We start from the raw sequence: 14,022 nt of genomic DNA on the forward strand, positions 1-14,022 counted from the left end.
AAGTGAGAGGTAGTTTTGTGAAACTCAGCCTAAGGTCAGCATTTTGCAGATACCCTGGCAATAATTATTGTCAGGGCTGAGAACATGTTCAGTCCATCTTGCTCCTGTTGTAGCATTAGGCGTTTGGAATCCACCAAGGAAGATGAGCAATACCTCTAATTAGGAAAGGGCCACAGGGTTTGCTTCTACATGTGCAGAGACCTGGAACCCTCAAAACTACAGAGAAAAAGAACTCTGTGATGAGTCTGACGGGTGTTGGGTGGCCAAAAGTAAAATCCTCCTTCATAATTTCAAAGTTGTAATTCAAAACCTAACAGGATAAACATTTTCAGGAAAGCTTAAATCGAAATCTCAAAGAAAATCAATTACAAACGACCTTGAAAGTGATATCCAGTGCACCTCACTGCATGAGATGGCTGATTATACAAGGTCACTTGCCTTTCTAGATGTGACTTCACAAGATACATGCCATTTTTTCCGGGTGTGGTTTTTATCAATGTTTCTCCTCTTTCTCTGATCCAAACCACTCACATATATTTTTTTCTGTTCATTTATTTATACATTGGAAATTTTTGTATTCAGAATGTGACAAACACTAGCAAGACGATAAAATCAGAGAAAAAGGGAATAAAATTTGATTAAGAGGATATGTGATTTTTCTTTTCCCTTTTTTTTTTTTCTTTAGAAACTTCTGGTTTATGTTTTTTTTTTTTTTTGTTTTGTTTCTAATTAAGCTTTAAACGTTTGAGGATCATTTTAGTATCAGAATGCATCTGTTAGAGATTCAGCCGCCTCTCCTGCTTAATTAGACTGAGGAAGTTCCAGACTCACGTCTTGAAACACGCCGACACCCCCACGGCAAAAACACTGAGACGTGACTTGAGATTTCTGAAGCCCCTGCAGGAAAAGAGGGGCAGAACTGACCGCGTCTTCAGGGCGGCATTCAGAAGTTTCCCGAGGCCATCGGCGGCTGCCGGCGTTTCCAGAGGAGAGGCTGGCTCGGCTCTGGGATAACAGCTCTGGGATAACAGCTCCACCTGCAGCCGGCGTGCGGGAGAGCGGCTGCGGCCCCGCTCCGGAATAGCCATCCCGCCTTCTGCTCTGCAATAGCCATCCCGCCTTTAACTCCCAAATATCCATCCCGCCTTCTTCTCCGGAATAGCCTCCTACCTTCTTCTCCCAAATAGCCATCCCACCTTCTCCTCCGAAATACCCCCCCCCACCTTTAACTCCCAAATACCCATCCCACCTTTTCCTCTGCAATACCCATCCCACCTTCTCCTCCCAAATACCCATTCCACCTTCTCCTCCCAAGTACCCATCCCACCTTTCCCCCCCATCCTTTCCTCAGGTGGAACAGCAGCACACAGGAAAATGAAGCGTTTTGTCGGCCTTGTAGTAAAGCAACTCCCTGCTCCCACAAGGATTAAAAATGGAATTCTCTGCCGTGTTGCCCAGTGGTTTTGACTTTTCTTGAATTACAGCTGGAGCTTGGGAGAATTAGGGGTTGATCTGTTTTCAAAGGGAGGAGTTCAGGGATTTTTCTAGCGCTCTGGATGTTTATTTCGTTAGCCAGGCTCCTTTGGGCTGCCAAAATAACAGTGCAAATGTCTATTTTAGGTGAAAGATGGAACTTTTGATAAGGAAGAAAAGCTGTTTCAAAGTCTAGAGAAGACTGTGAAATTGTGTGTGAAGAACATTTCACTCTATTCACATCATCTCCAGGTGGGTACAGGCCTTTCTGCAGTCTGTGGTCACAAACCCTGTCCATAACCAGTTTGACACACATTTCTGCTGGCTGAGCAACACCAAATTATTTATTAGCAGGGCTGTCTACATCAGAATATTAAAAAAAATAAGCTTTGCTGCCACTGCATTACTGAGCCGATGGCAAATAAGTTTTGAAGCCCACAGTTTTGCATTTTCCCCCTGACAGAGGCAGGTTCTGTGGAGACCCACAGGTGCAGAGAAGAAGGTTCTGCCTGGTGGCACAGTCAGGACTTTCAATCTCTGTGTGAAGCTGTCACCCCCATCTGCTGCAGTGAAGGACAAACTGAGATTGAACCAATTTTCTCATTAAAAATTGAAGAACTGAGCTGCAGCCACATGAATTAAAACATCCTAAAATACATATTGTGGATGGTAGGACTCCTTCCCTTTTCCCATGAGGGTTAGCATTAGATGTGCAGAGTGCTCGAGTTCTCTAAAATGTCTGTGCTTCAACCCTCCTCTCCAGAGCTGAGGGCTGTGTTTTATCAGCCTGCCCCTCCCATGGACCACTTGCCAGCTTTGTGGATGGCATGAGGCCTGTCCAAGGGTAAGAGTGCCCTAGGCAGGCAGGGAGGCTCTTTGGGAGATAGGCAAGATCAATAGCCAGCTGGCCAGGGCTTATGGTGCTTGGTTCTGCAAACAGGGAAAGGCCAGGGAGCTCAGCCAAGGAGGGCTGCTGCCTGCAGTGGTGCTGACAGCTCCTTATCCAAATGGATCCACACTTCACTGAGATTTAAATTCTGAGTAACTGAAATACACCACTTAGTCCTACTTCGTCCCCCAAAAGAGATTTTTGAGGATGCGTGGTAAGCTGGCTTCTTGCTGAGGAGTAGCTGAATTCCAGTGGGATATTCATTAGTTTAGGGCATAATTCTTTTAGTTGAACATTAACAGCTTGATTCTTAAATAGTTTACACTGAAAATAGACAAAGCAAAGGAAAATATTATCACAGTAAACAACCTCACAATGACTGGAAACCGCACAGCAACTGCACAGGTGTTGGAGATGGAAAATATTTCTGATTCCAGAAGTATTGTTGAGAAGCTGCATGAGTGAATGCAGCATATTAAAACAGATTGTAATAGTTTCATCTTCCTACCATGTTTTCATTTAGGATTCTATACATCTGGCTGCCCAGAATATAATTGAGCTTCAGGAAATCCTGCAAGATAAAGATGACAAAGTCAATGACTGTTCGGAAAAACAGACCAACACTGCAAATCTGTGTGAAGACTTTGTAAGTAAATGCAATGTCCACTGTTACACAGCTGTCTGTATGTCTGAGAAAACAGCTGCATGTGAGGAAGACTAGGACAGAAAAGAGGAAAAAAAACCAGCTCAGGAATCTGTTGGAAAAGATAAGTGGGGGTTTTGGTTGAATTTATGTAGGAACTAAGATAAAATACAATATAAATGAATTGTATTTTCCTTAGAAGAATGAAAGAAAACCTGCCAAGCGAAATTTATGGGTTTATACTAAAATCTTTGTGTTAAATTTGTATCACCTGAATAATTCTGTATTTGTGTCATCTGAACTTCAGCAAAAAGCAGCAGATTGTTGCCTTGCTATTTTTGTTACCAGCACTTTCAGTTTGAGTGACTTTTGTGATTGATATTGTACTTATGTACTGTTAGCTCCTGGAATCACAGATCTGTAAAAATCTCAGATTTATTAACTGGAAAATAGCCTCTCAGATCATCAAGTCCAGATATTAACATAGAACTGTCAAATCCTTCATATCGGGAAACCACGAAAAATCCAAATATAGCCCATAGTAATTAATAAAGCAATTTTAAAAATAGTAATAGTTTTTCTACTAGCCTTCTGCTTTCAGAAATAAAATGAACTCTAATGCCTGGCTCTAATAAGGTACTTAAATGTCTTTTTAAAATGGGACAGGCTGCTTATTCAAACAGCTGCTCAAGCTGGAAAAATTCAGAGGTGGAGGTGCATTTGTCAATAATGTATACCTTCCTCTCTCATTAGATTTTTGGAAAATTTTCAGGGCAGAAATTCCCAGTAGCCTCTTTTTAAGAAATCAAGTCCAGCAGTTTGGAAGAATTGTTTTCTTAATGTATCAAAAATTGGTTCACTAAACACAGCCCAGTTTTTCAGGTGGAAATAAAATAGGAGCTATTTAGCCAGTGTACATCATCTTGGCCTTGGAGAGCAGCTCTGGGGCTAAAATGGATCTGCCCTCAACTCTGCTGTTTTTGAGAATGCAGAGGCAGCTGATTTTTTATTCTCACATCCAACCAAACAACTTAATTCACACAGAATGTCCAAGGGCTTTAATCTGATGATGAATTTCACTCACTACCAGCCTGTGCTGTATTTGAACAAATTACTTACAAAAATAAATTTTATTTCATGCAATATTAATCCCATGAGACAATTAGAGACTAATGGAAAAGTCTGAGGAAGACTGGTTTTTTTACCAGGTGTCTAATTTTGTTGATTACTAGAGATAAAACCAACAAGCATAACCTAATTTAATCAAATCAAGTGATTGTTTGTGTTTGCTTAAACAGGAATTGAGTTACAGCTGTTTCCAGGAGAGGAAAAAGGGAAAAAAAAAAAAAGCAGCTTTGAGAGAATTCAAGTCTCCCACTTAATAAGACCTCATTGGCTTTAGAGTGTATATTGATGTGGGCCTTCCAGCCAAGGAAATCCCAGTTTTATTTGACCACTTGACCAATCCTTGCTGTTTTCCCCCAGTGGCAGCTCCCTAGGGGCAGTACCTGAGGCTGCACGCTCCAAGGGACCACTGCCATTTGCAGAGGCTGAAAACTGAAAAACTAACATCTAAAAATTGAACATCTCCTGTTATGAAGGAGATTCTAAGTCATGCTGGACCCTGCTTGAAACTGCCTCTGGCAGCACAGCTTTGTGAAGAGTGATTAACAGATTGCTGGATGGGCTGCCATCAGGCTCAGCCCCTTATGGCATCTGATGGACTGTGTGAATAAGGTAATGAGTAGGTTTGGTTTGTACTTTCCAGATGGCTCAGCTGGACAAGCTTGTCTTGACTCCTCTCTCAGCGCTGCAAGCCCTGTTTCCAGGCCCCCAGAAGCTCATCCAGAAGCGCTATGACAAGTTGTTGGACTACAACAGCTACATTCAGAGGTCAGCTGGAGAAGAGCTGGAGCTGGCAAAGAAAGAATATGAGGCTCTAAATGCACAGCTAGTGGAAGAACTTCAGGTATTCAACAGAGCAGCCAAAAAGATCGTGTTGAACTGTCTACATTGCTTCATCACCCTCCTCAGGAATATTATGTTTGCAGCACTTCAATCAAACTCTGCTGTCATGGTGCCTGTTCCAGTAAGTACATTAGAAACAGGTGTGGCTGTGTTTAATTTCTCTTTTCTTCTTTCTGTATGCTTTGGCTAAAGTTATGTAGGACACATATCTACAAAGCTACACTGATTTACTGATTTTGTGACTTGTTTGTTCTGCTGAGCACAGTTAGATTGGGTTATTTTTTTTCCTTTGCAAGCTCAGTACAGATTAAGTTCTTAGAATCAAAGTGGTTTGGTTGGAAGGGATCTTAAAGATCATCTAGTTCCAATTCCCCTGCCATTAACAGGGACACTTTCCACTAGACCAGGTTGCTCAAAGCCCCATCCAACCTGACCTTTAAAGCTTCCAGGGATAAGGAACCCACAGCTTCCTTGCAGAAGCCATTTCAGTGCCTCACCAGGGTCACAGCAACCAATGTAAAGCTGCCCTCTCTCAGTTTAAAGCCATCCCCCTTGTCCTGCCACTACATGCCCTTGTAAAATGCCCCTCTCCAGCTTTCCTGTAGTCCCCCTTTATGTACTGAAGGCCACAGTAAGGTCACCCTGGAGTGAGTTTTGAGGAACTTCTGTTCTGAACTCTTGTCAGACATGGGTTTTTCATTGAGAATGATCCTAATGGGACTGTTCCTGCTGTTGCAGTGACAGTAATGGCAACAGTATTACAGGGAGGCAAAAAGAAGGCAGCTGCTAGCATATCTTAGCATGTACTCTGACTAGCCCAGAAAACACAGGAAATTATAAGAAAGTACATGAACACCTCATTTGCTGCTAGACTGCAGAGTCACAGATGACTGCAAAAGAAAATCAAGTTAGGAGATCCAATGAAATAGTGTTTATGAAAATCAAGGTGCTTTAAACCCCAAATATGATGCAGAAACTCCTGCAGATATCTCTCAGCAGTAATGAATAGCCTTACCTGGAGGACTCGAACCCCCTGAGAAACACAGCTACAACAATGCCTTCCACACCTACAAATCCACTCACCTGAACAGAGCAAGGCTGCTTGGGAAACACACTCTAGAAAGGCAATTCTGGAGTATTTTTTTTCCATCAAGGCTGGAACAGAGCACATTATACTAAGGGACAGCTGAAAAATTAAGCAAAACAAGGTCAGGATCAAACCACAGAGCTATGGTGTTTAATGGGAAAATTAAGGATTTTTCTGCATGAAGAAATTTCATCCCTGTAATTTGATGTTTCCATGTGTTGAAAGCTGTTGTACTGGGCATTGTATTCTGGGAGGGTCTGGCTACAAAATTACCTTATTTTTCTTTTTTTCCTGTTTACATCAGCAAATCCATTTGGTATTAGGCATATACGAAAATCACTTATTCAGTGCCACAGACAAACTCAGTTACCCAACAATTTTTAACCTGTTTGCAGCTCTCAGTTGCACAAACACAGCTGTGGGATGAACTACTCCAAACCTTGTAGCACATTGGCCACTCTGATAGCTGCTGAGATGCCCATTTGCATGTGAAAGCAGGTGGTTCAGTAGCATAAATGCAAGGCTCTTAATTTTCATCACCGTTTAGAATATTTTTAATGATTTAACTTCAATTTCTAAGCCATTTAAATGTAATAGCATCTAGTAGAGACTTTCTTTAAGCAAAGACCTTGCTTCTCTTTACATCTCATATGTAGAGATTGCACTGCTTATGGGCTCTGCAGAAAATAGTTATAACTTGTCAGATTTCCTGACTCCTAGCACTCAGCAAATTAAATTAAATCTGCTCTCTCCAGTCTCCCTCCCATTTTGTACATGAGATCTAACCCACATTTGTGTTTGCAGCTGTCCTCCTCAAGCATCTGGGAAGTGCATGATCAATTGATAGAGGAGGTTCACAAGCTGAATTTTGTAAAAGAAAACATCAGTACAATCTTTATTGAGGGAAAATTGAGCCTGGAAAAAAAGAAACCCGTTCCTTTTCCGGTGAGTACCATACATCCCAATTGTGTATGAAGAATCCTCTTTCGATCACTGTTGAAAAAAAGCCATTTTTATGCTACCTAAAGGTTTGGACTTTGTCTCCCCACTGTGACTCTGAATCAGGTTGTTGGAGTAAAGTTTTCACTGACCAGTAATCTCTGAAGATTTTTCACTTTTTTCATGTTAATATCTTGAAAATCCACTTGAAATTACCTCAAATTGCTCTTAGCCCTTTAAGCACATGGTAAGGCTTAGGTATATTTTTGGTAACTTGTTTTGTTAAATGCTCTTACAGTGCATCTTAGTCTTCTAATTCAGAATTTTTTTTCCTTGTGCTCAGCTGTGGTTATGTGCACTGGTGTTTACACATATATGCACAAACATACACACCCACAGCAGAACATTCAGAAAATCCACCAGGAAATCTGTGTTCCCAATCTCATCAGATGTTTCTGGAGATTTTAGGAGTTTAATTTACAGAAAAATAAGGACTTGGGTGCAGGTTTACAGGAGAAGCTGGGGCAGTTGTAGAATTCCTTTCAGCATCAGTGAAGGCACAGGTGCTCTTGCTTCTGTGGTATGTGAAGATCCCATTGATGTGCAGCACCCCTGTCCCTGCCCTCTAACCAAACCCTGAAATGAATATGCTTCCAGCAGGTAATGGCATCTTGCCCTCATTTAGAGAGGTAATTTCACACAAAAAGCAGCCATTTTGGGTACCACTGATTTTTTTTTTTTTTTGCCTAATGCCTTATCATGCAAGTTTTTATGTGGCCTTAGCACACCTCAGCCCATTTTTGGATTATGCTTTTTCTGTGATATTACATTGGAATACAAAGGTCATGGCTACGGAAAACCAATTAAGCAGGAGAGAGTTCACATACAGAACAGCACCTCTTTGAGAGCAGAGGACAGACTAAGAGGTCTTTAATTAGTGAAATTCCTACATTTCTTTGAAATCTGCCCTTTATTGCTCACCTGCTAATATAGCAATGGGACAGGTTCTTCCTGCATTCGCAGGGGAGACTTGATCCCGGTGTAACTCCTTAAGTTTATGTGTGAAAATGCCAGGTCAGTTGCCACATGCAGCATTTTTATCCAGATTTTTACCTGGAAATGGCCCCTGCATTACTGAGGATGAATATGATTTGTTTCCAGCTGGAGTCCCCACGGCAGACAGAGGAGCACAGGTCCAAGCTGCTGGCCACCAACAGCACCGAGTCGCTGTACCAGGCTAAGCGCAAGTGCAACGCCGTGCAGGAATTCGATATTGACGTGCAGGAAGGAGACGTGGTGGCTGTTGTGGAGAAAAAGGACCCCTTTGGAAGCACAAGCAGATGGCTTGTTGACACAGGAAGTGAGTTCTCTGCACAAATATCCCAATAACAGCTTCGCTTTGGGATATTGATTTCCTTTCATTCTGGCCCCATCTGTTTGCCTCTGTCATGCTGACAGCTGCATAAAGCGGTTGGTTTTGAAATTATTTTAGCAGCGTTTTGCTGTTTATTTATTTTCTGTCTCTTTATTCTGGTTTCTAGTCCTCACAGGGTATGTGTACTCCTCCTTCCTGAAGCCATACAATCCAGGCAAAGCACAGAAGGATGCAGCAGAAAATGGCTTTGGTGATGATGATTTTGATGACATCAGCCTCTTTGTCTCTTCACGGCCCTCTGCTGACAGCAGCACAAGCAGTCCAGGGTACCAGAGGAGTAAGAGCTGCTCACCTTTCCACTTCTGTGAAAATCCTGCAATTAATGGCACGGGGACTGGTGCTCTTCAGGGTATGGATGAGCAGCAGGTAAGTATGATACACACTGTGCCTGTCTTCTTGTTGTTCCTATTTAAAATCTAAAATTACACTGTTAGTAATTTAAATGGTATCCTCTACGCCAGAAAAGAGTGGCACCAATCTGTCAGTGTGACATAGGAATTCGTTATTCTCTGCTCTTAAATAGCTGTGAGGTAGGAAAAGAGAATCAGTTAAACTGTGAATTGCAGTCCTGTGTTGCAGAAAACACACTTGCATTATCCCACCCCATGTATCCCACCCCAACGTTTTCATAAGGAGCAGGAACTTGCAAAATAGGTCAGTTTGGGGGATTTTTCAACTTACTGGTGACAAGAAAGCTGTGACAAGAATGCTGATCAGCAAGGCACAGAAGTGACCCATGTGCCACATTTTAGCACAGGAACTTTAGGAGAGGTGATTCCCCCTGAGGAAACGTTGCTGAAAAATTCTTCATGCAATCCATGGCTACTTGGTGTGAGCTGAAAACCTTACCAGTGTTGTAAGGTGATGAGGTCTTGGAGATTGGTTTGTTTGTCATGCAGAACTCCCCAGATGCTTCAATTTTACTTTTTATTTTGGCCCTGTCTATAAATTGCAGGCCACATAGTTGAACGCTGGTTTGTACATGTTATTACATTTCTGTATACAGAACTGCTACTGATACACAGCTACACAGTAACATGTGGCTACATTTTTCAATTCTGATTTTTGTTTATGTGGCTTTCCTTTTTCAGATCTTCTATGCTGTTTTTGCATTTCAAGCTAGAAATGATCAAGAACTCAGCCTTCAGGAGTACCAGAGGGTGAGGATACTTCGCTTTTCCGACCTGAGTGGCAATAAGGAATGGTGGCTAGCTGAAGCAAAAGGTCAGATGGGATATGTACCATCTAATTATCTAGGGAAGATGACATATGCTTAGGAGGGGAAGGGCCTGTTGAGCCAGGCTCTCTGAAGCAGACAGAATAATCATCTGTTAGGTTTGCTGCAAGCAAAGCAAGCTCACAAGTGATTGACAGAAGCCATGGTATCCAGCACACAGATGATACTGAGAACCTCCATTCTCCAAAAGCCATCACCTTGTCAAGACCTGAGGGAGGAAACATTTAACAGGAAGACTGATTCTGATTAACGTGCTGAAGAGCTTGCTTTTCTATTACCCCATAATTTTCTCTTTTGTCAAAGCGTCGTGCATCAAGACTCAACCTACAAGTACAAATCACAGATGAAATTACATTTTTCTTCCATGATATTTAGCAAATAATATTCAAGATGAAGAGAATTAGCCTTGAAAAAGGACAAATTCAGTCATCAGGAATACTGTAGGCTGAGTTGTTCCTGAACTGTTATCTCAGTGCACAGAGACACATCTTAAAACTTGAGCTTTTTTGATTGTCTGTTTTTATCCTCAGCCGCTTTTGTGAAGAACATTTTTTCTCAGTGGAGATTATTGGATTGGAAAAAGAAAAAGGACTTTAATTTTAAGGAAACATTTCAACATTTAAGACATACCAGGTGTGGTGGTACCAGTGACTAGTCCCAAGGAAGAAGGTACGTTTAGTTAAATATGGAAATGCAGGAAGGAAAAGAGGAGACACTGTGACATGAAGAAGTTATAATTTTCAAAAGAATTACCCAACTGCTTCATATGGTAGAAACAGTTTGTAGCAATATGGAAGTGCCCCAAGTTTGAAATCCACATATGTCTCCACACTAACTGCTTTAGTGCAAGATCTGTGTAGTGAAATGAAACCTGTGTTATTAGTCTTGGGAAATTCACTGGTTAAAAAAAAAAAAAACATTAGAAAAGTGAAGTGGTGCCTTTCAATGAATATTTAGTGCCTCTCTGATTCCTTAAGTCAGATGCAGGGATCATAATATCTAGTCAATAAGTTTCTTTAGGCTCACTGACTGCAGTGATTCCTAGATCAGGCTGGTGCCCAGCACTTAAGCCAGACTGAATGGTGACAGCAAACAGCAAACCCCTCCTTGTGATTCTCATGGGTATCTGAGTGCTCAACACAAGGTGTTTCACCACAGCAATGCTCAGGTCCTCTAGTGGTTAGCAAAGACCTGGTGCAAAGCACTGCAAAAAGGAAACAAATATGTGATTGTGCCTGCTGCAAATGGTGTAACTGAAAGTACACTCCTGTCAGGTATTTTCTGGTTTGCATAATTGCTTGTGCTGATGACAAAAATGGCTACACTGTTACAGTCAAGGGTGGGAAAGCAGGTAGTGTTGCTGATCGAGGGTAAACAGAAATTGTTCTAAAGCTTTTGTCTGAGTTTCTACTTCCCATAGTTTGAAGAGTGGGGTTTGAAGATGAAATTATTCAAAATGCTTAGTGAGATGTAATAGAAAATAACCTGTCAGCAAAGAAAGGATAAGAAAAGTTAGGGCAGTTGCTGCACACAATAGTTTCTGCTATGCTAATGAACCTGGTTTCATTTTCTTTAATGTCCTCAATTTTCAGATTATTTTTATAGAAGGGTAGAAAAAGTTGTCAGTCTTGCTCAGAGACTGAATGCAGCAGGGGACCACAGAGATTAAACCTGAAATTTGTGCTGGATTAAATCATATGACAGAGAAAGTTTTAGAGCTCTCAGAGATAGATATCCAGAACCTGATGTGTGAATCTCTGTGTACTGCTGCTATCCAGTGAGCATTATTTTGCCTTATTGAACATCACCTCAGGCACTTAAATCTTGCTGTTCCCATAGCAAGCAAAAAGGATTATCAATTACTTAATAAATGGATTTAGCTGCTTTTATGGAAAGATTCACCTTTAGTTAAATGAAGAAAATAAAAGTGCAGAGAGTATCAGCTTGGAAGAATGGACTGAAAGACTCATTGCTACCCTTTTACTGCTTTGGCACTTATATTTTGAGATTATGGGGAAGATACAAGAAAGTTTTCAGGTCTGTCTTACAATTTAGAATACTTTACTTGGAGAAGATCTATGCTTTGCAATAGTTGAAACAATTTTAGAAATGGCTGAATTGTACTTAATAGGCTTAATGGAGTCATGTAAGCACAATGATGAAGTTTTGTATTTCAGACAGTGAAATTAATCAAGGGAAAGAGGAAATAAAAGATTTCTGAAGTCTTAGCAGTGAGAACTCAGCTTGAGTCACAGGAGAGCTCAGATTTTGAGTGTTAGGTAGATTCCCCATGAAGAATCAGACTCTGTGAAGGTGTCTCAAAGAGTACTCAAATGCTGCTCTCCAAAATATAGGTATCCTGATCCTGAAGTAACAAGGAATGAAGGATGAATATACTGGAGTTGACCACCTGAATTTCTGGGGGACCTGGAAACTCCTAGTAGGTCAAATGAAATCCCTGTAGGATTAGGATCCATAATAATTTTTATATTGTGGGATAATTATATGACTTTATTGTAGCCTTGTAACTTGGGATCCAGTAAAAGTATGTAATTATGTACCCAGGTGGATTGGCTTAGTCTGACAATTTCAGAAATTCAAATTGTCAGCCATTCTCATTTGATACTATGAATATATAGCAAATAATTTTTTTTTTTTAAAACAGATGAATGCAAACAGCAATCACAGCAAATTAAGAGATGCTCCTTGAATCTAAAGCCTTCCTAATTAAGGATTTACAACAATTCATATTAGGCTTGCTCAGTCACACTTTTGTTAAGACAGGGCTTTAAATACCAGAAACTGAGCTGTGTTAGGCCTCCAGAAATTCATAAGAATATGCAATGGTTTTGCCACTGCATTTTTTTTAATATAGGGAAGGTTACAGTATTTTAAGTGTTTTCTTATTCTCATTAATGACAACACTAATTAATTTTGATTGAAGCAGGGATAGGCTGCAATTTACTGGATTGATCCTGCATTTGTTCCAATGTGTGTTTTACTTGAGCTGTGGTGACAATAAATATGTACAACTACTTCCAAGATTGGGTCCATTCACACTGAAGTGCTTCTCCATTCAGGGAATATTTTTATGTTGCCATTGATAAGCAAGGCAGTACACAGCAGAGTCCCAGGCTCTGACCTCTGGCACCTCTGTGCTTCACCATCTTCCCTTTGGCTGGGTGATCTTCCAGCAGGGGCTCAGCTTTTCAATGCAAACACAGATTGAAGAATTATTCCTTATGACTTCTCATCTTTGGAAGCTTCACTGAGTAATTACCTCCTTCAAGCACTCAAGTATGCTTTTGCTGTCATTTTAAGATAGCTTTTAAAAATGAAGATAGATGAAGTGGACCTACCACCTGCACTAGGAACACAGCCATGATAATCCTTGTTCCCATAGATCTGTTACTGATAATTCCTATTACAATATTGTTTGTTGAGAAGTAGTAAAAAAAGAAATCTTCTTTTAAATTATTGTAATAATAAAATCTATTTTTGTAAAGATGTTTCTTCTTATTTTTTAAAACATGATGTTTTCCAGAAGCAAAGAGCTTTATATGCTATCCTAGATCTGCTTGCAAAATAGTTGCCTCAGATAAAATGCTGCATTTCTAGGGTGCATCCTTGCTTATTGATAAATACATTAGAACTTTTAAAACACTATCAAAAATACTAAGAAAGTTTAAAAATACACTTCAAGGTTCCAAATGTCAGCATAGCTCTGTTCTTTTCCAGCTGCTTCTGAGATTGTAACCACTATGAGCTGTAGTAGATAAAAGTTTGTAAATCACAGAGCCTTGTGTTAGACCTTCATTTTTAGACACAGGTATCACCAGCATCCCCCAGTCCAGCCAGAAGGAGCACTCATGGAACCAGAGTAACCTATAATTTCACATTACTGAGGGTATCAGAAGTTGGGCATCTATGAAACAAACCATCCTATTTAAGTGGAAATAAAATACTACCACACCAATTTCTAAAACATTTAAGAAAAGTCAGGTGGCTATTTTTACAGTAAATCACAGAGCAATTTGGTTTGGGGATAGAAAAATCACAGGACTATTTTCCAGTTTTTTTACTAAACAGGAGGCATGCTTCTCAAATTTCAGATGGGCATTACTTCTTTCTGCCCTACACTACATTCCTCAACCTGACACATGACTTCAGTCAAACAAGCCTGTAGAACAGACTCCTTTCCTGAAAATACAGTTGTTAATTCCATCCTAACTGTAACATCAAAGCAGAAAGCAACTGTTCCCTTCAATCTTCTCTGTTTTTCAGCAGTGCCTATCTAACATATTCAAGCTAAACACTCGATTTAAAAGACCTGGTCTGTGCTGTAAATCCT

The 14,022-nt window shown here is 40.5% G+C and overlaps 1 protein-coding gene across 1 annotated transcript in view; it reads left to right on the forward strand.

The window, feature by feature from the left end:
- ARHGEF38 (Rho guanine nucleotide exchange factor 38) overlaps positions 1 to 9,785 on the forward strand; it is a 35,935-nt gene extending 26,150 nt beyond the window's left edge. The window contains exons 8-14 of the mRNA XM_064712280.1: positions 1,621 to 1,725; positions 2,886 to 3,008; positions 4,774 to 5,094; positions 6,865 to 7,005; positions 8,161 to 8,359; positions 8,541 to 8,800; positions 9,526 to 9,785. Coding sequence (XP_064568350.1) covers positions 1,621 to 1,725; positions 2,886 to 3,008; positions 4,774 to 5,094; positions 6,865 to 7,005; positions 8,161 to 8,359; positions 8,541 to 8,800; positions 9,526 to 9,711 — 1,335 coding nt within the window. The 3' untranslated portion in view covers positions 9,712 to 9,785. The remainder of the gene's footprint in view (positions 1 to 1,620; positions 1,726 to 2,885; positions 3,009 to 4,773; positions 5,095 to 6,864; positions 7,006 to 8,160; positions 8,360 to 8,540; positions 8,801 to 9,525) is intronic.
- The last annotated feature ends 4,237 nt before the right edge of the window (positions 9,786 to 14,022 follow it).

The sequence above is a fragment of the Zonotrichia leucophrys genome, chromosome 4 (assembly GCF_028769735.1).
Source record: "Zonotrichia leucophrys gambelii isolate GWCS_2022_RI chromosome 4, RI_Zleu_2.0, whole genome shotgun sequence".
Lineage (NCBI taxonomy): Eukaryota > Metazoa > Chordata > Aves > Passeriformes > Passerellidae > Zonotrichia > Zonotrichia leucophrys.